The sequence below is a fragment of the Ambystoma mexicanum genome, chromosome 2q (genome assembly GCF_040938575.1).
Source record: "Ambystoma mexicanum isolate Mex_15411 chromosome 2q, UKY_AmexF1_1, whole genome shotgun sequence".
NCBI classification, from domain to species: domain Eukaryota; kingdom Metazoa; phylum Chordata; class Amphibia; order Caudata; family Ambystomatidae; genus Ambystoma; species Ambystoma mexicanum.
In genome coordinates, this window is record NC_090924.1 from 328,375,853 (window position 1) to 328,396,966 (window position 21,114).

At 45.7% G+C, this 21,114-nt stretch overlaps 1 protein-coding gene and 1 long non-coding RNA gene across 3 annotated transcripts in view; one reads left to right on the plus strand and one right to left on the minus strand.

Annotated features, from left to right (window-relative positions):
• The window catches only part of NHERF2 (NHERF family PDZ scaffold protein 2), an 835,001-nt gene extending 831,827 nt beyond the window's left edge, over positions 1 to 3,174 (plus strand). For both annotated transcript variants that reach the window (XM_069647323.1, XM_069647324.1), the window contains one exon: positions 412 to 3,174. In XM_069647323.1, the coding sequence (XP_069503424.1) occupies positions 412 to 570 (159 nt within the window). In that variant the 3' untranslated portion in view covers positions 571 to 3,174. The remainder of the gene's footprint in view (positions 1 to 411) is intronic.
• LOC138569389 (uncharacterized) overlaps positions 1 to 6,852 on the minus strand; it is a 116,586-nt gene extending 109,734 nt beyond the window's left edge. The window contains exon 1 of the long non-coding RNA XR_011303231.1: positions 6,786 to 6,852. This is a non-coding gene — a long non-coding RNA (uncharacterized lncRNA). The remainder of the gene's footprint in view (positions 1 to 6,785) is intronic.
• Positions 6,853 to 21,114: the final 14,262 nt, after the last annotated feature.

A 21,114-nucleotide genomic window follows, 5' to 3' on the forward strand; every position in this document is an offset into this window, starting at 1 on the left:
TGTTTTGTGGGTTTCTTTGTCGACCATTACGGTGCAGCCCCTCCATAAAGTAGAGCACCATTTTATGTTTTTAGGGGTGGGCAGGAGCTGCATAGGATTTCCTGTTTTACACACTGCTGATTGGACAGCACCTGGTCTCTCAGGACCCTGGTCTCCCTTGTTCCCCGGTTACGACAAGTAAATGTTGCAGAGAGCCCCACCGCGTGGACATAAATCAAGAAGGTGTGTGGTGGGAAGCTAGTGGTTAGCCTAAACGGCCTGCACTGGTTTGTTGCAATGTATTCCTTTTTTTAAATAAATGTTTGCCTCTGTCTTAATATCCTGATGTTCTTAAGGAATAGCACCCCATGAACTGTTCAAGCATCTAAATCCAAAAAAACTAAGAGCTTCTTGTCTCCTTTCTCCCCACAGAGAATAGACTCTGAAAGGAAGGACCCCTTTGATGACAGCGGGCTGAGTCTGAGCCCCACTGCAGCAGAAGCCAAAGAAAAGGCACGAGCCAAGCGTGCAAACAAGCGAGCACCACAGATGGACTGGAGCAAGAAACATGAGCTGTTCAGTAACTTCTGAACCCTGCGGTGGGCCACCTCAGAAGGAACTCTCCAAGAGAAGAGGAGAGCCATCTATGGGGCCAGGCATAGACTGACGAAGCCTGGGCTCTCTAGTCCATGTTTGCTTACAGGGGGACACCTAAGTATCCTTACTGACGAGTGACGAGAGGCCACGACCAAAGCTATTGTATCTTCTGGCATTTCAGTTTCTCTCATAGTGGCCTTGGAGTTTTTGATGGCGGATGACTGTGAATGATCTTGATTATTACTTCATTTATATTTTAAAACAATTTATTTAGCCACCTTCCTTTTGAGCGAGAGCAAAGCTCGACCGATTTGGATTTTTAATTCTTCTCCAATGAATTAACAAGTCTGTCTTAGCAAAAAAATCTTCAGTCGGTGAAGGTTCAGCAACAATAGTTGTGGAATACTCAAATAACAAAGAACTGAATGCTCGTCTTCAGCACAATGGTTATGTTACAACACAAATGCGTCATCATGGCTAAACGTCAGTTCTCTGAGTGTACATATAAGCAGCGCTCACTTAGGTTGGTAATTATCACTATCTCTTCTTCCTCTCTGAGTCAGGGGGCTCTAGGCCACAGCATGATTTTATTGAAGGTCCGGAAGCAGCAGAGCTTGTTTGTATCCCGCTGGAGTCAATATCATGCTCACCCCAGTCTCTGGGGACAAATGCAACTGAAAAACCTTTTGTTTATGCTATCCCTTCTGTGATGTAACACCAAGGTGTGTAACAATGAATGGGGTCGCGCACCACAAGAAGCAGAAACAGATGTACAGCAAGAAAAGGTGATCGCTAGAACCGCAAGCAGTTTAGCCTTGTGGGCAAGGAGCTAGGACTGTAACTTGAGCTATTTTGTGGGAAATGTTGCTCAAATTGCATTGTGGCACATTCATGACCTGAAGATCCAACTAGTATGCAAGCATGCAGTATTTGCAGCAACAAAACACTGTCTTCATGCCTCTTTGTAAACTCCCATGCATCATTTGACTGACTGAGAACACAGTCCAGGAGAAAGATCATCATTGGTAGCTAAATTAACTTTCACAACGTCAATCCAAGAGGTCGGTAATACCAATAAACTTGCATTGAAAATCAGAGGGATCACAGTAGTAAGAACGTATACAGACCCTGCTAGTTTAAAACTGACCTCGCCAGCGTAATTCATTCCATTGCTATTAAAACTTGACAGCGTTTGTTGTAGTCATTCTCTCTTGCACACGGAAGCTATCAACACAACTTTAAACACCCAGGGTCTGTTTTAATGTAAATACTCCCCTCAAATGTTCCTGTGTCACTTTTGGGGGATAAACCTATGCCTTAGTCTCTGATCCATGCTCGCAATGAGAACGTATAAATGATGTTTTATTCTTGTATTTTCGATCAGATAAAGGAAAATATGTACGTGCAAAATATATATATGCTGCTCTGTTTGAAATGTCCAGGCCAAAATATAACAATTAACATTCCATACATCTAGAAGGAAACATACCACTTTGTTTGATTTAGAAATTTGACAACCAGCTTTTGCTCTGCGGCACACTAACACCATGATGATTTGTTTGAATTATTCCTAATGTATCTTGCAGAGAGGGGTCTTTGGACTTGGCCTCCATGTTGGACTAGAATGGCCATTGCACAGGATCCCTTGCTGGCATTCGACGGATAGAGAATGCTTTGTATGTACTTTGCTACCTTCAACGAGCGGAACCTTTCGTGCCCTGCAGCGCGGAGGTGAAGAGGAAGGATTACTTTTTGCAGCTGCCAGGTATTTTCCAGGCTTAGGTTCATTGATGAGAATGAACCGTGTCCAGAATGTTCACGTACCTTTCAAAAAGGATGGACCACTTCCACCTGGAAACCTCTAAATATGTTGATTGGGGGGGGGTGCCTTTTCAGTCCTTCGCATATAATGAATGGATTTGTGGGAAGTAATTGGCATGCCCCAGCAGCACTGTGTAGCCTTTGTGGGCAATGAAGAACAGGAAACGATTTTGCTCTAAAACATGGTATGGCATGTAGACTTGTTGATGCCACTCCTCATACCAATAAAGACCAGCAGGTGGCTGGTGAAAGACTTTGGGGACGGGGAGAGAGAATTGTTACCACATGGTTCAATATTATAAACCTGGTCTAAAAGAAATTGAAGAATGCAGCGCCTTGGAACCGTACCGGGAAATGACACTTTCCTTCTTTGGCTCTAAATTGAGTAGACACTAACAATCATGAAGGTCAATGAGTAGTAACCCTGTGATTCAGTACTTGCTGTTTCACAAATTTCAAATGTGGCGGCTGGAATAACACTAAATATTGGTATATGTTGCTGACTTTGTTTCACTAACAGACAACTGATATTTTTTCTTCTCAACCACTGGCATTAAACTTATTTTTTTCCCTAATTCTTTGTGTGCAGTCCATGGACGGTTGCCATGGCAGTGCACATCAGCATTTTTCTGACACCACATAGCTCTGTTACAATTTACACACTTATTTTGTACATTTAATCATGATTAAATAAATTGTAACGCTGTGTATCTGTATTGTAATAAACAGAATGTATTGTGTACTGTCAATAAACATTTGCTTTATTCACATATGCTACTGCAGGATGACCAATGCTCTCTTCTGTTTGTGTGTGTGCTGAGTACACAAGATCATTGAAGCTGTTTACGCTGTGGGCTGTGATCTGCAAAAATGGCGGCATGCATTGTGATCTACTCATTTGATTGTGCATTTATTAGCATCCAACGTCATCTCCGCTGTGTAATTGTTAAAACTGGAGTTTCCCCAAATGGTAAAATAATGTAACATTTATTTTGAGTTTCAGAAATCCCTTCTCACTGCACAGCAGTGCTGGGAACTCCCTAGTGAAAACCCCTTTAATCAATCTGAAAAGTATGTTGAAAGTGAGTTCGTATTAACCTGCCTTCCATTACCACACATTGGAATCTTTGTCACATTGTGTATGCCTCCCCCAGGTGTGTTCATGGTCCCTCACATCGAATCAGCGCATATACATTTGCTTTCTTGTGTGTTTCTCTGTAGTTATCAGTGAGATGGTCCCCACCCACCTCAAAAGCAGACTCGAGTTCTGCGAACTTTTCTCATCAATTTATTGTTGTGTAAAAACTCTTAATGGGCTATCAGCATGTTGTACAGTAAAATAGTATAAATTATAAACCTAAACCTTGTGCACTAAATAAGACTGCAGGTACAAGGGCCAACATTTGTAGTCCATAATAGTGAACTTGAATTTGCGGGCTACAGTTGGTTGAATCAATGTATAAGCTTCCACTTATAGCCTAGAAGATCCTTTTACCCTTAACATGCTATCCTCATATCCTATTGCTGTACCCTCTTCTTGTGATGCTGTCCGTTGCTTTACAATTCGAACAATGCAAAAATGGTTCTGTTCATATCGATCCTCTATAGCGATGGCTCATGGGTGGAATCGAGCCAAGTTGGTAAATATACACTTTGACATGTACACTGCTCAACCACTTTGAGTCGATAGGTCTCTGTGATTCAATTTGGATGTAAACCTTTTGCAAACAATTGACATATATTGATTCAAATCAGCAGAATCGTTTTCTAACATTCCAACTATGGATTCCAACTGTGTTGTTGAGTCAGCGTGACATAGTAAGACATAGTAAGAGAAAGTGAATGACACACTTCCTGTTTACGGTTGTTGCCTTTTGGTGGAGAGAGAAAGTGGACCGAGAGGAGAGCGGGAGCAGAGGAGCTAGGCTGTGTGTTTTCTTCTTGTAAATTAGTCAGGGTAAGGGTGTTGAAGAGGAGGGTGAGGGTAAAATAGAAGCTGCATAGAGGGTGCCTTCATCAACTGCTCCAACCAGCTTCACTTGCTGCATAAGCCCCAAACAAACATAGAAGGCAGTTCCAAAACGGGGGTCAGGGCAATGGAAATATTTCAGCCCTGCCCCAGTGGTAGCACAAAAAGAATGCCTGAAAGGTGCTATACAAACTTTATGGGAAGTTGGTAGGCCAGGGGAAAAAGCCTCTATTTTACCCCCACAGTTGTGTTGAGGCGCTTGGGTACGAGGCATAATGTCTGTTTCATACATGTGCTTCAGCAGCAGCCCAAACCAGCCACTTCCACCCACAAAAGGAGCGTCCCACAGCCATCTGCAGGAAATCCACCCCTTCCCCTGAGAAGGACACCGGGATCACCAGCTGTCCCGGGATTTTCTTTTTCCCGGATATGCTGCATTTGCTATGCAGTAGTGTCATGGCAACAGTGAGAGAAAGGGATAATACCAAAGTGGCACACCTGAAGTGCTCTCATGTCGGTACATGGAAGACCCACCGAGTCAGGCTCAGTAAAAACAAATCATGTTTCTTTTTTGTCCAAGTTTTCATTCTGCAGTTGTTATCCTTCTCCGACCAAAATGTATTTTTTAATACATAAAAATTGCAAAATCAAAAATGGCAAAAAATAATCTGTTTATACAGCAGTTTTTCATGTGACTGCACCAAATCACAACAGTAGTAGTTTCAGAGTGCTTGATCCTTGTCTGTCGCGTATTGTCCCCGCCTGCGCTGCTCCAGACCTTAGCCTGTTTGGGGAATAGTGAGCAAAATTAAGGAATGCAAGAGGGGGAGAGTGGGAATAGAAGAAAGATATTTGACAAACTGGGCAAAGTGAAGTGCTTTGTTTTAGGATGGATGTGTGAATGGATTGTCTTCTGCAGAAAGTTAAGAGACTACATATGTGTTGAGATGCTAGATCATCCCACCCCAAAGCGATGTAATAATGTTTTATTGCTATCCATTTTAATGGTAATCCTGTTCAGATTAGTTTTCTGTGCGAGACATAGTAATTCCAGTGACTACCTTGAGTGAGAAATACATACAACTTATTTTCTGAGGGCCATAAAGAAACCTATCGCCTGTCTTGGCTATCAGATATTCTAAGAATCCAAAGACAAAATGGGTCCCAGCCAGATTCATGCCCTGTAGCAAAGTTGCTCCTTAGAAAATTAAGGATCATTCCTTAAAGCAAAACCACTCTTCATAAAAGTAAGGGTCATCCCTTGTATTGAAGCCGCTCCTTAAAAATGAAGGTTTGTTCATTGAACATCTATTGCAGGTCATCACCTGCATTTGACGTGATCCATTGACCTGTGTGACCCCAGCTGGTCTCATCTTCCGACATGCTCCTGACACTTTTTTACAGTTTCATTTGAATGAATAAGGGACCAAAGTGAAAGTATCCAAGATGGTCATAGAGTACAACTGACTGGCTTCAGTGAGAAACACAAGCGTGTGTAATTTTTCTGTATGGGCTGACATTGCATTGGCTCTCTTGAGTGGCTCTAGAAAAGCTGGCCTTTGATACATTTAAAGTTATGTTACCACAAGCCCAAACCTGCATACTTATTACAGTGATATGTTATAATTAAGTTTGGTTTGTTTGGTTGTCCTCTTTTAATTGTTCTCAGACACAAATGTAGGCAGTGTGTATGCGTGTATATGTATGTATATATATATATATCTATCAGTAAAAAAAACGTTGTTAAAGGGACGTTATGGTTATGATATTTGTGATGTCATCATTGATGTCCTGGGTGTTAGTCTTAGCAGGGCACGGTGGTGGCGCGAGTTATGGTTGCTTAGTTTACCATAACTGGTGAATTTCAGGGGTTTTTAGATTTTACTTGTAATCATAACGTCCTTTTAACAAAGTTTTTTGATGAATTTCATAGGTTTTTATTAGTGCAACTTAACCATAACGTCCCTTTAAGAAATGTATTTGCTAAAGGTCATCAATTTTTAGTAGTGGCACGTAACCATAATGTAAAGTAACTTCTGACTTAATTACACACCTTGCGGAGAATGCCACATGACCATATGGTGGCGTACTTCATGGTGACGTGTCCGAAAATCCATACACACTTAACAATAAGATTTATGCCTCGTGGACAATGTGGAAATACATTTTATATTGATGTAGGAACTTCCACCTTCAACATTTCCCTTGCACAGCTCCAACACGTATTGGTAGTCAGCCATTAGCATTGTAGTACACATTACATACTTTTAGCAAAAGTTCTAATTATCTGAAAATGACATCAGCTAAGGCCATCCCTCCTCCCCAAGAAACAGCACCACTGCTGTAATGAAGGAGCATGAGAAACACTGGCCCTACCTTACAAATAACAAACGCACAACATTTTTCGCTGTCCACCTACCTCCTCATATTACTGTTTGGTGCCTCTTTCCTCATTTCCGTTCGCAAATTTCCTTATTAGCTGTCCTACCAAAAAAAAACGCCATCCGTAAACAAAGTAAATGTTCCTTTAAGAACCACCTTTCACAGTGTAAACATATTTTTTTTAAAAATGGCATACACTCCATCTACTTAATATTTCTCAGTAAAGGACATAAACGTAATAAGATTTGCCATTAACAATCTAGATTTGCAAAGCAGTAATGTGTGCTACTAAAAAATAGGATTTCTTGTTATAATCCGGCCCGCAGGGAAGGCGGTTGTTCCGTATATGGCCCCTGTTCGCTTTCCAAGGCAGCCTGCAAAAAGCAAAACTATGTGCCGTGCCGCAGAACCTGAAAATGAACATATAGCAACGTACAACGTAGCATGTTGCATTTTGAAATAATACACTAGGTTTTAAAAGAAAACATTAACATTTTAGAATTTGCAAAGTAGTTTTATTTCACAAGGAACTGTCCGATACATCGGACTATTCACATTTTCAATCAAATTGTAACATTGTTTCTATGTGCGTCATCAAATGTTAATGGTGAGGCACACATTGTTCTTTTCCCATACAAAAAGTATGCATTTTTGATAAAGCAACTGCTTTGTTTGCGCAGTGATTTCCAAGATATTGCCATGACCTTCGGCCTTGCACCACCATAAAAGATGTTATGTTACTCCTAATGGCCACTTCAGCGTATGGACAAAGGTTCGTCCAGTTTCTTTTCTTGCTGGCTTGGAGTATTTCCTTTCCAGCAGTTAAGTGGGTTTGGGATGTGATGTAGAATGGTATCAAGTAGTGTTCGCTCCATACCATTAGAGTAGGTGGCAAAGATGCGAATAGTCCTTCTCTGAACAAAATTGCATCCAGGGTGTGTCCTGCATTGTGGGTGGATCCATACTTTCATATGCCAATTAATTCCAAGCACAGGAATTACCGGATTCATGTCTACCCCTACCTGGATGATTGGTTGATCAGGGCGCGCTCTCCCGAGCAAGCCCTGAATCATCTATCCGTCACCTGCCACTCCCTTCACAAGCTGGACTTCACCCTCAATTTAAAGAAGTCCCATTTCACAACTACCCACCAAATCCAATACATCAGAGTTGTACTCGACATATCCCTGGGGCTGTGTTCGCCTCCCCAGGTGAGTGCTCATCACATTCTGCAGATGGTGAACTAATTTCAACGTGCCCAGAGTCTCCCAGTGTTCGAGTTCTTGAGGTTGCTCGGCCTCATTGCATCCTGCATTTTCCTGGTGCCAGAGGCCAGGCTGCAGATGAGATCTCTGCAGTGGGCTCTCAAGATGCAGTGGTCGCAGTTCTCCGGCAGGATGTCGGATCCCGTTCAGATTCCGCCCTCGGTCGCCCAGGACCTTCTGTGGTGGGCTGTCGAAGGAAATCTGTTGAAGGGTGCTCCGTTTTGGCAACCGTGGCCGGAGGTGACAATCGTGACGGACGCATCCCTTATGGGGTGGGGAGCTCATGCCAACGAGTTGACGGCCAGCGGCTGTTGGTCTCAGTCGGAGTCCAGACTCCACATCAATCTGTTAGAGCTGCGGGCTGCCAGACAAGCCCTGAAGGCTTTTCTGCCGTCTCTGCGGGGGAAGAATGTCCTGATTATGACAGACAATACAGTGGCCATGCACTACCACAACAAAAAGGGGCAGGGGGGGGCAGGGTCACGCCCATTGTGCAGGGAGGCGATGCAGCTCTGGTTCTGGGCCATCCAGCAGGAAATTTCGATCACTGCAATTCATCTGGCCGGAGACGAAAACGCGGCGGCGAACGCTCTGAGCAGGCAAAACACGGTCTCTCACGAGTGGGAGCTGGCTCAGGAAGTTCTGTTGGAGATCTTCACCCTTTGGGGAACCCCGCAAGTGGGTCTCTTTGCCACCAGTGTCAACCGGAAGTGCGAAAGATTCTGCTTGCGGGAATTTCCCCCTAGAGGAATCTTACGGGACGCGTTCATAGTGGAGTGGTCATTCCCACTGCTGCACGCGGTCCCTCCAGACCCCGTCATTCCGCAAGTGTTGCAGAGGTTACAGAGGTTCGGTTCCCGGATGATCCTCATTGCTCTGGCATGGGCCAGTAGAGCTTGGTACCCAGACCTTCTAGACATGTCCATCTGCCCTCCACGTAGTCTTCCCTACCGAGACGATCTGCTCTCACTGAAGGGGGGTCGAGTTCTCCATCCAGAGGTCAAGTCTCTCAGCCTTCATGCTTTGAAAGGCTGAGATATAAGGATTGGGACCTCGCCGAAGACGTGTTGGAGGTGTTGCTTTCGGCCACGAGGCCCGCAACGAAATCCATGTACCGTTGCTGTTGGATGAAGTTCTGCGACTGGTGCAGGGTACAGAATGTGGATCCTTTCCAAGTTTCCATTCCTTTGGTTTTGTCTTTTTTGCTTTCTTTAGCCCACAAGGCCTGCAAATAGGCACCATTAAGGGTTACCTGGCGGTGCTGTCCATATTTAAGCGCTCATCTGAGGAATGTTCGTATTTTAAGATCCCTTTGATTTCAGTTTCTGAAAGGGCTAACTAATGTGTTTCCACAGTCGCCTTTCCAGGTGCCGGGATGGGATTTGAATTTGGTTTTAAAGTTTCTAATGGGAGCTCAGTTTGAGCCCTTACATTCTTGCCCGTTGAGACTGTTGTCCTTTAAGACTGTATTTTTAGTTGCATTACTTCCGCACGCAGAGTGAGTGGGTTGCAGGCACTTTCCGCCAAGCCACCTTTCACGGTGTTCCATAAGGATAGGGTTGTCCTTAGGGTTCGTCCTTCTTTTCTTCCGAAGGTTGTCAGAATTTCATTTAAGCCAGAAGGTGATTCTTCCGGTGTTTTATCCTCCTCCGCATCCTGGTAAGGAAGAGGAGAGGCTCCATAGGTTGGATCCTAGGAGAGCTTTGAGTTTCCATCTCTCACGGATGTCCCGGATCAGAGTGGACGATCAGCTCTTTGTTGGTAATGCTGGAAGGCGTTTAGGTCAGGCTGTTTCCAAGCAGACCATGTTGAGATGGATCATTTTGACAATCTCTGTTACCGGTTGGCGGGTAAGGACCCTCCAGTAGGCTTACGGGCACACTCGACTAGGGGTGTGGCTGCTTCCATGGCTCTACAGAGGGGCGTTCCGATTTGCTGCATTTGCGAAGCAACCACGTGGGCTTCTGTCCATACCTTTTGTGAGACATTATTCCCTGGACTCTATCCATGGGCAAGATTTGGCCTTTGGTAAGGCAGTCATATAATCAGCAATTTGATTGGGCATTCTAAATTGATGAAGTTATAAATTCTTTTCCCACCTACATACGTTGGTACTGCTTTGGGAGTCTGTTGAGGATGTGGAATACGTCATAGGACACAATCCCCTCGAAGAACAAGTTACTTATCTTACCTGGTAACGTTCTTTCGATGGGATGTTCCTCTGACGTATTCCACATCGTACCCTCCCAGCCTGCCCCGCTATAGAATTTCTTATGCGATTGCAGCTTAAGTTTCTGCAAGGCTTTCTGCAGTCAGACTGGCAGGAGATTGGTGCCACACGTTCTGGGAAAAACTACAACTGAGGCTACGGGTGTCGTGCGTCCTAGATGGAACATCCGGTGACGTTGACCATCGACGGAGGCCCTCGAGGGACAGCGTATTGACGTCATCGATGCAGGACACCTACGCTGAAAATGTTTTCCGAAGCAGCACAGCTGTGGTCATTACTGTCAAAGATGTGGAATACGTTGGAGGAACATCCCATCGAAAGAACGTTACCAGGTAAGATAAGTAACTTGTTCTTCTGTAAGAAAGAGCATGTCTGTGCCTTCTTCGCTTAAAAGGTCATGGATATCGAGTGTTTTGCCATGGATCGAACGTTGAGAAGGCTGCAATGTAGCTTGTTTGATTTTCCTTTCGGGTTGTTGTTTGTAATGTTGGTTTGGTATGTTGCCGGTTGGGTTTCCATTGCTGGTGGTTCTCTCCTGGTTGTGGCTGTTGGGAGGTTGAGTTCTTTGGTGGTCGGTCTCTTCGTCAAGTAGCCTGATAAGGTTGGTGGCAGGGTTGGTTGGTTCAGGCTGGTGAATTGTGTTGGTACCCATCGGTCGTTCTGGTCTTTGGTGATGTAGGGCGTGTAGAGGGTAATGGATTCCAGTTTGTCCCTGTTTGCAGTTGGGATATTGTCCAGGGTGTAGTCTGGGTCAATTGTCATGTTACGTTTGGCGTCCTGGTGGGGTCTGTATTGGTAACGCTTATCGCCTGTTGGTTTGTTGTTGTTGGTCATATGTGGAGAGGTAGCGAGAGATGTAGTCTGTCTTTGTTCTGTTCTTTGTATGTGTCCTCAGGCTGTCTGGCTTGTTCTTTACCCAGTTTTTCAGAGTTGTGGGATTTTGCTGCACAGCACCTTCCTGCAGGGTTAGAGTTTCCTTATTATTTTTGTTGTCCATTCTGGCCTCACTGTCTGTCTTGTGGTGAGGCATGGTGTTTTGGGTTGTATCCCTTTGAATGGGCATCTTCTTTGGATTGGTGCTTTTCCTTTTCCTTCAGGTTCAGTCTTCTCTGTTTGTGGTTAGTTGTTGCTTGTAATTGGTGAAGATGTGGTTGTTGAACCAGGGGTAGTAAACCCTTGCGTTTCGGTAGTTTGCTGGTATTTCCATTCTGGCTCCAATGTGGGATTTTTTTCTCCCTTTTTTGTTTATCTTGGGGATCCTTTGGTTGATGTTGAAAGTGGGCAGGCTGTGTGGCTAGCTAGCCGTTGAGGTGGTAAAGTCCTGGAGGTTTGCGTGCAGCGGAGGAGGGCATTGGGATGGGGACACTGCCGATGGAGTTGATACAACCTAGATTTGGGCTGGTGGTCTAGATGAGAGAGCTGGGTTATGTGAAACCTGCGGTGGGGTGGAGGTGTATGGGTTGGCGACAGTGATTACTCAAAAGGGCACCTGTCCCTCATCTACCAGGGGTTGTGCGGAGGACTAAGCTGGGGCACAGCAGCAGTACTTAGCTTGAGGATTTCTAGTAAGTGGGTGAAAGCCTAGGATTGCAGTCAATAACTGTCACAAACGTTGATACCTAGCTTTGGGATACTTATCAGGTGGGAGAGAGTCCTAGACTGAGGACGCAGCAGAGAATGTGTTATCACTTATATTTGGGATGCCTGGTAAGAGGGGGAGAATCTCAGATTAAGGCAACAGCAGCAATGCCAGGTATGGCTAACAAACACAGCTGGCCTAAATGCCAGATGTGGCTAACTGCAATGTGACTATCTGAAATCTCGTAACACCTAGGCTTGGGACACCTGGATAGAGGGAGAAGGGCCTAGAATGGGTGTGCAACAGCAATGCAGTAACACACAGATCTGTGACCCTGGACCTAAAATGGGGGCGCAACTGTAGATGCAGCAACCCTTGGCCCGGGACACCTGGACAGAAAAAGAAGGGCCCCAAATCGGGTACAACAGGGAGTGCAGCAACTCTAGATTTGGGACACCTGGATAGAGGCAGAATGGCCTAAAATGGGGTACAACAGTAAAGGCAATAACACCTAGATTTGAGACACCTGCATAGAGGGAGAATGGCATAAAATGTGGTACAACAGTAAATGCAGTAACAGGCCAGATCTGTTACTTTGCTCTAGTACTTGAATGGATCAGTGTCACATGGTGCTACACCTTGCCTGAGATAGCTGGCAACAGTATAAGACTGCTCCGTTAACACAACCATAGTGTCCTGTGGGAATCAGCTTGTCCCAAATGGTCTTTTCTTAATGGGTACTGCCTGTTGTGTCTGTTATAGCGTACTTTCTAATGTATGCTGTATCTGAGGTCGTACTCCTACTAATTAACTGGTTATGTTGGGTGGAAGCGGTGAGTTAGCTTCCACTATCCTGCCAAATCTTCAATTTCCCCTAGTAGTGCAGAAACGGGCATGTTTTTATACCATCCACTTCGCAGACACTTTGGTAGCTGTCTTTTTAAACCAAGTATCACGTAGAGTTGCTAGTATGCAGTGTTCTGTGTCCATTCGTTTTGTGAATTGCTCAGTCTGGTAGTAGCTAAAGCATTTGATTAGCAAGGTGTTTGCAAGACAAATCTCATTTGCATTGAAAGGCACAACTTTGTCTCAATGAGTTGCTTTAACAGATTTATTAGTGACATCACTTCACTTGGTGAGCTATGTTCCTGTGGCAAATAGTTTCTTTAGAAGGAGTGTTAGGGGTTCGAACATGAACCACTATGATGAAGTAAGCACAATACCATGTGCCACTACATGCCGCAAGGTGTGTTTCTGTCCTGTCTTCTTTTGCTCTAACATTATTCCAAACATGTTGAAAGTGCAGCTATGCATTGTGAGCACATATTCCACAAGTTGTGGGCATGGCAATTTGTATTTTTCCTGAATGTTTGCTCATGCTTTCACAAAAAGGCAACAATTTTGCATATTTCCTTTGCTGCACCCACCAAGGTAACAATGCTGCTGGTCTCCTTCAAAAAGTCTTGGACCAGAAAATTCAAATAATGGGTAAAGCATGGAATGCATATGGTGGAATCTGCTGTATCGCACTATAGACACTGTTTGTCCCATTATCAGATGCCACAAAACTGACATGTAGATTTAGCGGCAGCAGCCTCTTGGATATAACATCTTGCAGCTCTTCTAAATTATTATTTATATTGTTTTTGCCCCAAATGAATTGTTGCAGAGCGCACTCCTCTCATGCATACCTCTCCATGTGCTGCAGGTGGAGGAGCAGTTTGGAGACCAGGTCTTTGAAGAGATGTCTTGGTCTGTATACTGCACCCACACCCAGTCGCAGTGATACACATGTAATTTGCTGTTTGGGGAGTTGGACTATCTACGCATCGATTGTTAAATGAACAGTACTGCTTTTACTGACCTTCAGAGCAGGCCACAGGTTTCCATGGATTGCGGATCGACAACAGTTGAAAAAACGTCCAGCTTGGTATTTTGCAGCGTGCTATAAAGTAATTCATAAGGGCGTTGTAACCACGGTTTTGGACAACAGTCAATGGCTGGATGTCTTTGCCTTTAACCTCCCAAGTCATCTGATTGACTTCCAGAGTTGCTGTGCACTTTTTGGCATAGGCTGTTCTTTTCTAGCATGCCACTTATAGTTTGCTGGTGAACAGGATGTTCTCATTTATTCGGCAGATGCAACCCTGCTGAAAGTAGTGTCCTCATTATTCTCATTATCAACCACGGTTGCCTGGCCACAACACTTTTGTGCTGCCTGAAAAGAGCCTGTGGATGACATTGTTCAAGAATGCAAAGTTATGCTTAATCTCTCTGCCTGTTTTCCATGACTTACTTTACTGTTTGATATGTTATGTTACTTTGCATTTATATAGCATCTTATGTACCATTGGTATGATCTCATGGCGCTGGTAGGTTGAATGCCCTCGGGAACCGAAGTTCAAGTTAGTAGATAGAGAGTCATAAAGTGCATGTGAGCACTGGATATTTGTGCAGTAGGTGTGGCATTCGTGTGATAGCTGCTTCTTAGCGGTAGGTGAGGTGGGTGAGAGATCAAGAGTATGTGTTCGTTCTGGCTGTTATCCAGACCGATTCTGGCTGCGTTAGGCCTGAGGAGAACGCTTGGCTGGAGGGTGAGTAGCCAGCTGTCTGTAGCTAGGATGCTGTGGTGTATGAGGCAAGTGGTGGTATGAGAACAGCTATACCGAATGGTGTCATAGTATCGCTGTGTTCTAGTTGAGTGGTGGTGAAAGGAGAGAGTAAGCGTGGGGAAGTGATATGGTGGTTTAGCATAGGTGCTTGTGATCGAGCACATTCAAATAGTTCCATTCACTCCTAGCCGTTCCATTCATTCTACACCATTCCATTCATTCCGTTTTATGCACTCCTACCCATTCCATGCACTCCAGATCGTTCTATGCACTCTAATCATTTTGTAGTGTCCGTTCTGTGCCCTCCATCTGTTCCATGCATTCCATCTGTTGCATGTACTCGCTCCGTTGGAACCTACTTTTTTCGTTCCTTCCACATACTTCACCTGTTCCATTCGCCCAACCTCCCCCTATTGCATCCCCCGGACTTCGCCCGATCCATCCACATACTTCATCCGTTCCGCCCACATACTTCATCCGTTTCAACCCCATACTTCGTTTGTTCCTTCCGCATACTTCAGCTGTTCCTTCGACCTTTTTCAGCTGTTCCTTCGAACCTCGTCATCTGTCCATCCACATATATCACACGTTCCTTCCAGCCACTTCACCCGTTCGCTCCACACCCTACATGCGCTCCACGCGCTCATCCGCTCCATGCTGTCATTCATTCTACGCTCTCGTCTGCTCTACGCTCGCCTCTTCATCGACATTTACCCGCTTCAACCGACATTCCTCAGATCCACCAATTTCGTCTGCTATACGCTCTTCTTCCACCCATCCTGCATTATCGGTTCAACCAATGTCACTTATCGCATGCACTCGATCCGTCCCATGTACTCCATCTGTCCCATGCACTTGAATCATCTATTATAATTAGTTCCATTTATATCGTGCACCCTTACGTTCCATGCCATCTATCCGTTCCATGCACTCTACCTATTTCGGGCACTCTGTGCACTCATTCGTATCATGGATTAATCTTTTCCATCCTCTCCATTTTATTCCTCTCATCCATTTTGTTCCTCTCGTCCTTACATTTATTTAATCCGTTTCATTAATTTTGACCACTTTTCTGCTCTCATACAACTTATTCTTTTTATCCACTTCACTGCTTTGATCCTTTTTCTCATTCTATTTTGTTTGTCCTTTTTAGTTTACCTTAGAGGTTATTAGTTTTCGATTTTTACTCGGGTCATGAGGCAGAATTGTTATTTATGATCTAGCAGTTTGGGTTAATGTTATTGAGTTGTTGTCATCCAGTTTGAGTTAGGGTTGGTTTTAAGGGGAAGAGCCATGTTTTCAGTAATTTGTGGAAAGACATGAGGTCCTTGGTGAGTCGGATGTGGGGGTGGGAGTGCATTCCACAGCGTGGGGCCCAAGGCTGAGAATGATGATCCACCTAACCTGACTGAGTTTATTTTTGGTATGACTAGGAGGCCGGCTGAGCTTGATCTTAGAGTACGTGCAGGGTAATAGGGTTTTAGTTTGTCTTGAAGATATTGAGGTCCAGTTTTATGCAGTGCTGGGTGAGAAATGCAGAAGGTTTTGAAGGTCACCCTTCGGGCAATCGGAAGCCAGTACAGTGTTTTGAGGGCTGGGGCGATGTGGTCCCTTGGGCCAAGTGGTAGTAAGAGTTTGGCTGCGGTGTTTTGGGCTCTTTGTAGTTTATTCAGTTGGTATGCGTGGACTCCGAGGTAGACGGGGTTAGCATAGTCTAGTCTTGATATTGCAGTTGACTGGACCGCGGCAAGTCTGTTGGGAAAGGAGAGGTAAGGAAAGATGCGCCTAAGAGTTTGAAGGTGGTAGTGGCAGGACTCTGAGACGTTGTTGACTTGGCGCAAGAGGGTTAGGTCTGAGTCTAGGGTGCATCCAAGATTTTTTGCCGACTTAGAGGGTGCTGATGAGTTGCCCATGGCAGATGGCCAGGGTAGTGGGTGTGGAAGAAGTTTGGTGTTGCCGCATACCATGATTTTGGTTTTGGAGGGGTTTAGCAAGAGGTGGTTTGTGGTCATCCAGAGATCTATGTCGAGGAGGCAGGAAGCGAGGTTAGGTCGGCAGTTGGGTTTTGAGTTCAGGAGTTTTAGAATTAGTTGAGTGTCATCGGCCTAGTTGTAGCACAGGATGTTGTGCAAACGAATTATTCGTGGGACGGTGGCCATGTAGAGGTTAAACAGGAGGGCTGATAGGCATGCTCCTTGTGGAACTCCAGTGTCGACTGGTCGGGCTTGGGAGGAGTAGGAGGAGAGTAGGGTTATTTGTTTCATATTATTGAGGAAGGATGCTATCCATTTGAAAGCGGTTCCATGAATTCCTATGGAGTGGAGGCGGTCAAGGAGGATTGAGTGGTTGATTGTGTCGAAGGCGGCGGATAGGTCAAGAAGGATTAATGCGGCGCATCCCGCCAATTCTGCCGTGTTTTTAAGGTCATCCCAGATTGAGGTTAGGGTGGTTTCGGTTCTGTGTCGGGCTCTGAAACCTGATTGAGCGAGGTCTAGGAGATTGTTGGCTTCGACAAAGGCATTTAGTTGGGAGTAGGCAGTTCGGTCAATGAGTTTGGAAAGGAACCTAGTGTTTGAGATGGGGCGGTAGTTTTTCGCTCGAGAGGGTCGAGGGAAGGTTTTTTTTCTATAAGAGGTTTGACATGAACCGTTTTGAATGCATTGGGAAAAATTCCCAAGGAAAGGGAGTCGTTTATGATGGTTCTTGTGTGTTCTCCTGCGCAGGTAGAAGCAAACATTTCTTTGAGGGTTGTGGCTGGGCAAGGGTCCAGCAGAGAGCTGGATGGTTTGCGGGCAGAGAGAATTTTGAGAAATTGGTTGGTGGATATTGGACTGAAGGAGTCCAGCGTTGGTTGGTTAGTGGTCATAGGCATTGGGATGGCCGTTATGGTGGGTGAATTGCCTGGCGGGTGTAAGAGAGTTAGTAGAGCATTTGTTCTTTCGAGAGCTGTGTTGTAAAAGTGGAGAGAGAGTGAGTCGCACAGCGATTGTGAGGGGATCAGAAGGGTGGTGGTACATGTCGGTTTGGTGAATTTGGCGATGATATTGTGGAGTTCTTTGCTGGGGTTTTTACAGTTTAGGATTCAGGAGTTGTAGTGGGCTTTCTTTGCTTTCCGTATTTCAGCCTGGTGAAGGTGCCGGGCCAGGGTGGATCTGCTTAGGGGCGTTTTGTCTTTCCACCATTTGTGTTCTTGAGATTTATATAGTTGTTTAGTGGTCTTTAGTTCTGGTGTGAACCACCTAGGGAAACGGCCACGGCGAGCTGATGGTTTGCATGAGGGTGTGAGCCGCATTAGTTGAGCCATGAGTCAAAGACGTCGGAGGTTAGTTGTTCATTGAGTAGGCAGGTAGGGGGAGGAGACTGAAGGAGTGCGTCGGCTAGGTCGGGAAGGATTTTTAGTTTCTTCCAGCATTTGCGTAGATTTGGAGGTTCTGGTTCGGGAAAGGGGAGCGGGTTGGGTGAGTGAATGCCGAAAGAAACAATGAAGTGATCGGACCAGATGATGGGGGGGCATGGGGGTTTAGATGTATCAGGTTTTGTGTGTGTGTGTGTGTGTGTGTGTGTGTGGGGGGGGGGGGCTTCGGCGGCGGGCGGGGGGGGCGGCGCGCCGTGGCCGTTTATGTGGGTTTGGAGGTTTATCTTGTCAAGGCTGTCAACTAGAGAGTGGGTCATAGGGTTGGTGGGGATGTGAAGCCATATGTTGAAATCTCCTAGCAGGGTGAGGTTACAATGGTTTAGTTGGAGGGTGGCGATAGTCACAGAGGTTGTTTGAGAATTGTCTATCGTAGCCAGGGGGTCATGAAGACCAGGTCTGGCTTGTCAGAGGCGAGGAGGTCAAAGATGCTGTGTCTGTTTTTTGCTACGGATCGGGCATTAAAAAGGATGCCGTTTATTTCGGTAGAGGAGGATGATGTGGGAGCGGCTGAAATGGGGGAGGGAGGGAGAGGAGCTGGTGGGTTTGGGGGTGGAGGGGCTGCACAGGTGTGTTGGGATGTTTGGGTTTGGCACTGGGGATTTGAAGGTGGGGTGTGGGGGGTTAGCAGTTTCTGTTGTGGATGGTGAAAATTCGAGGGAGAGGGGTTTCTGGGGGGGAGAGTGGTGATGATTGAGAATGGGAGGATGAGGTGGTTGGACGAGACAGGAGAGGCGATGAGTACTGAGAGATTGAGGGAGACCAGGTACGTTTCCTCTTCAGTGTCTTTCTTGCGGTCGGTGTGTGAGAGGGTAGGGGGGGTCAGAAGGGGAAAGGGACGTGGCTACTGTTCTTGCTAGGGCGAGGCATGCTGTTTTTAAGGAGGGGAAGGAGTGTGGTCATAGGTAGATGATGGTGGGCGTTGATGAGGGGCGCGGGGGGAGAATGGTTGCTGGGCTGGGTGTGCCTGGCAGCTTAGTGAGGGGGGTGGGGCTGAGAGGAGCAGTGGTCTTAGGGTGGTTGGGTCGCCATCATGCCCATCTGGCTTGGTGTTTGGAAAGGGGATGGGTAGGGGGTTGTGGTGGGGAGGGTGGGATGATTTGGGGGCTGGCGGGAGGGGGGGTGGGCCCACGAGGGTCATTTTCGGCTGATCTTGGTGGGTTGGGGTGCACTCCTGGTTAGGCAGCCCTTCAAGTGCAATTACACCGCAGATTTATTGTTTTACTGGAAACTGTCAGGCGTATTGACCCATGTTCGAGTTATTATGCTGCTACATTTGGTGCTGTGGGCTTAGAAAATCCAAGATGGCCGAAAAACCCACATTTGCGCCAGAATCCAGGAAAACTGTGCAGTTTTTGCGCACACCAAAATGGTCGCCTGACCTTCCACCAACCAGTGCGAGCGTGATGGGCCAGAAGCGCCATGAGTGAAACGTGGTGCCAAAGGAAAAACAGCAGTGCCTGTTAGCTCAAAAAGCGCTTTGAAATCACCTTTGTTTCTCTGAATGCAAGCTCAAAATGCCTATTTCAAACATTGCAAGATATTCAAAAATCTTACTGAACACCAGCAGACGTCTGGTAGAATAAAGTCTTGTGTGCATACAAAATCTGGAAAGATGAAGAGCCTAAAATAATGTTCATAACAAAACTGGCTGAGCTGTGGATGTCAGCAGCTGAAGTGAAATTGGATTTAAAGCCACTAAAATCGAAATGTTTAAAATACATGAGTGACCTACTTTTGAGTGTCACATAGGTTGCAACTTTTTAAATGTCGTAGTTTTGAACTTGGAATCAGCATTCTAGCTGCATGTGTAAAAATTGTAAGTTTGATTTGAATGAAGAAAAATTGGAACAAAAGTGACATTTGGCTGAAGCCTGGCTTAAAGGGATTGAATTCTGCCCGGAAACTACCCCCGACAGGAGTTGAAACTTGCCCAGCAACTGCATTCACAGGCCTGGCCTGCCTTCTGCTGCCCCCACCAAAAGGAGATTACACCTCTCTGATTGAATCAGGGGAGGGGTACCTGGGACTGCAGGGAAACAGAACAATGAACGTCCCTTGGCTCAAAGCAATTGCTAAATCAGGAGGTCGTAAATGGCATCCTCTTGGAAGGAACTGGGAGGGGAACTGCCTCTGTGAGCCAGCTGAGCTTGGAGGAAGTGGACAAACCAGAAATTCCCCCATGTGCTTTGGGACGTAACCACACCCATCTGGGCCAGAGCATAATTTTAAAAAGATGGATAATTCATAGTACAAAATTCTCAAAATTATATAAATAATATCATTCCTGTGATTTCTCTGTGCACATTTAAAGAGGTGTTAGGACTCTGTGGTATGTTCTGGGGAGGTAGTAGCGGAAAATAGGGTATTACTCCAAATGTCTGTATGTTAAAAATCTGACACTTCATCATCTGATGCCCATATTCCTTGCGCACATTTGTGTAAATTCTGGAAAAGATATTGGGCCTCATTACGAGTCCGGCGTTAACCGAGGTGGTAAAACCGCCTGGTTAACGCCGGACTCGTATTACCATTCCGCCTCCGTGATTCCCGGAATTACCGGGGCATCACAACCCCGGTTTTCCGGGAATCACAGAGGCGGAATGGTGTAAATCCCCATTCCCATTGAGTCCTATGGGACTCAATGGGAATCGGGATCATGGAAACACCGGCAGCATCTTGTAATGCTGCCGGTGTTTACTCGTCCGCCTGCAGGCGGGCGGTGTTAAACCCGCCAGGTCAGACCTGGCTGGAACATCACCTCCCGCCTGCAGGGGTCGGGATCAGGCGGTCCGGAAACAACGGTGGCGGCGGGTTTACCGCCACCGTTATTTCCGGACCGCCACGGTCGTAATGAGGCCCATTGTGTTCTGGATGAAAAGGGCAGAATTCTGTCAGAAGTGGACACAACATCTTACAAAGACAGGGATTGGATGGTTTGGCGCTACAGAAAATATGTTAACTGGACATATAATTTTAGAAAAATTGTACGTAGATAAATATACATTTGAATCAAAAATAGATTTGGGTGCAAAGTGACAAGGGGAGAATTCTCTGACCCATAAACATGCCTCATCACGATGACACTCCATTTCCCTCCCCCAATCAAGGGAGAGAGTAGAATTTGGCCAATGATAAGTTGTGAGTGGCAGGCTTAGTAATGCCCACGCACACACCCATTTTGGAGATGCAATTTCTGCTATAAGTAAGGATGGCAGGCCTTAGTGGGGGAACTTCCAGATTCACTCATCACTTGAACATTGGCGGG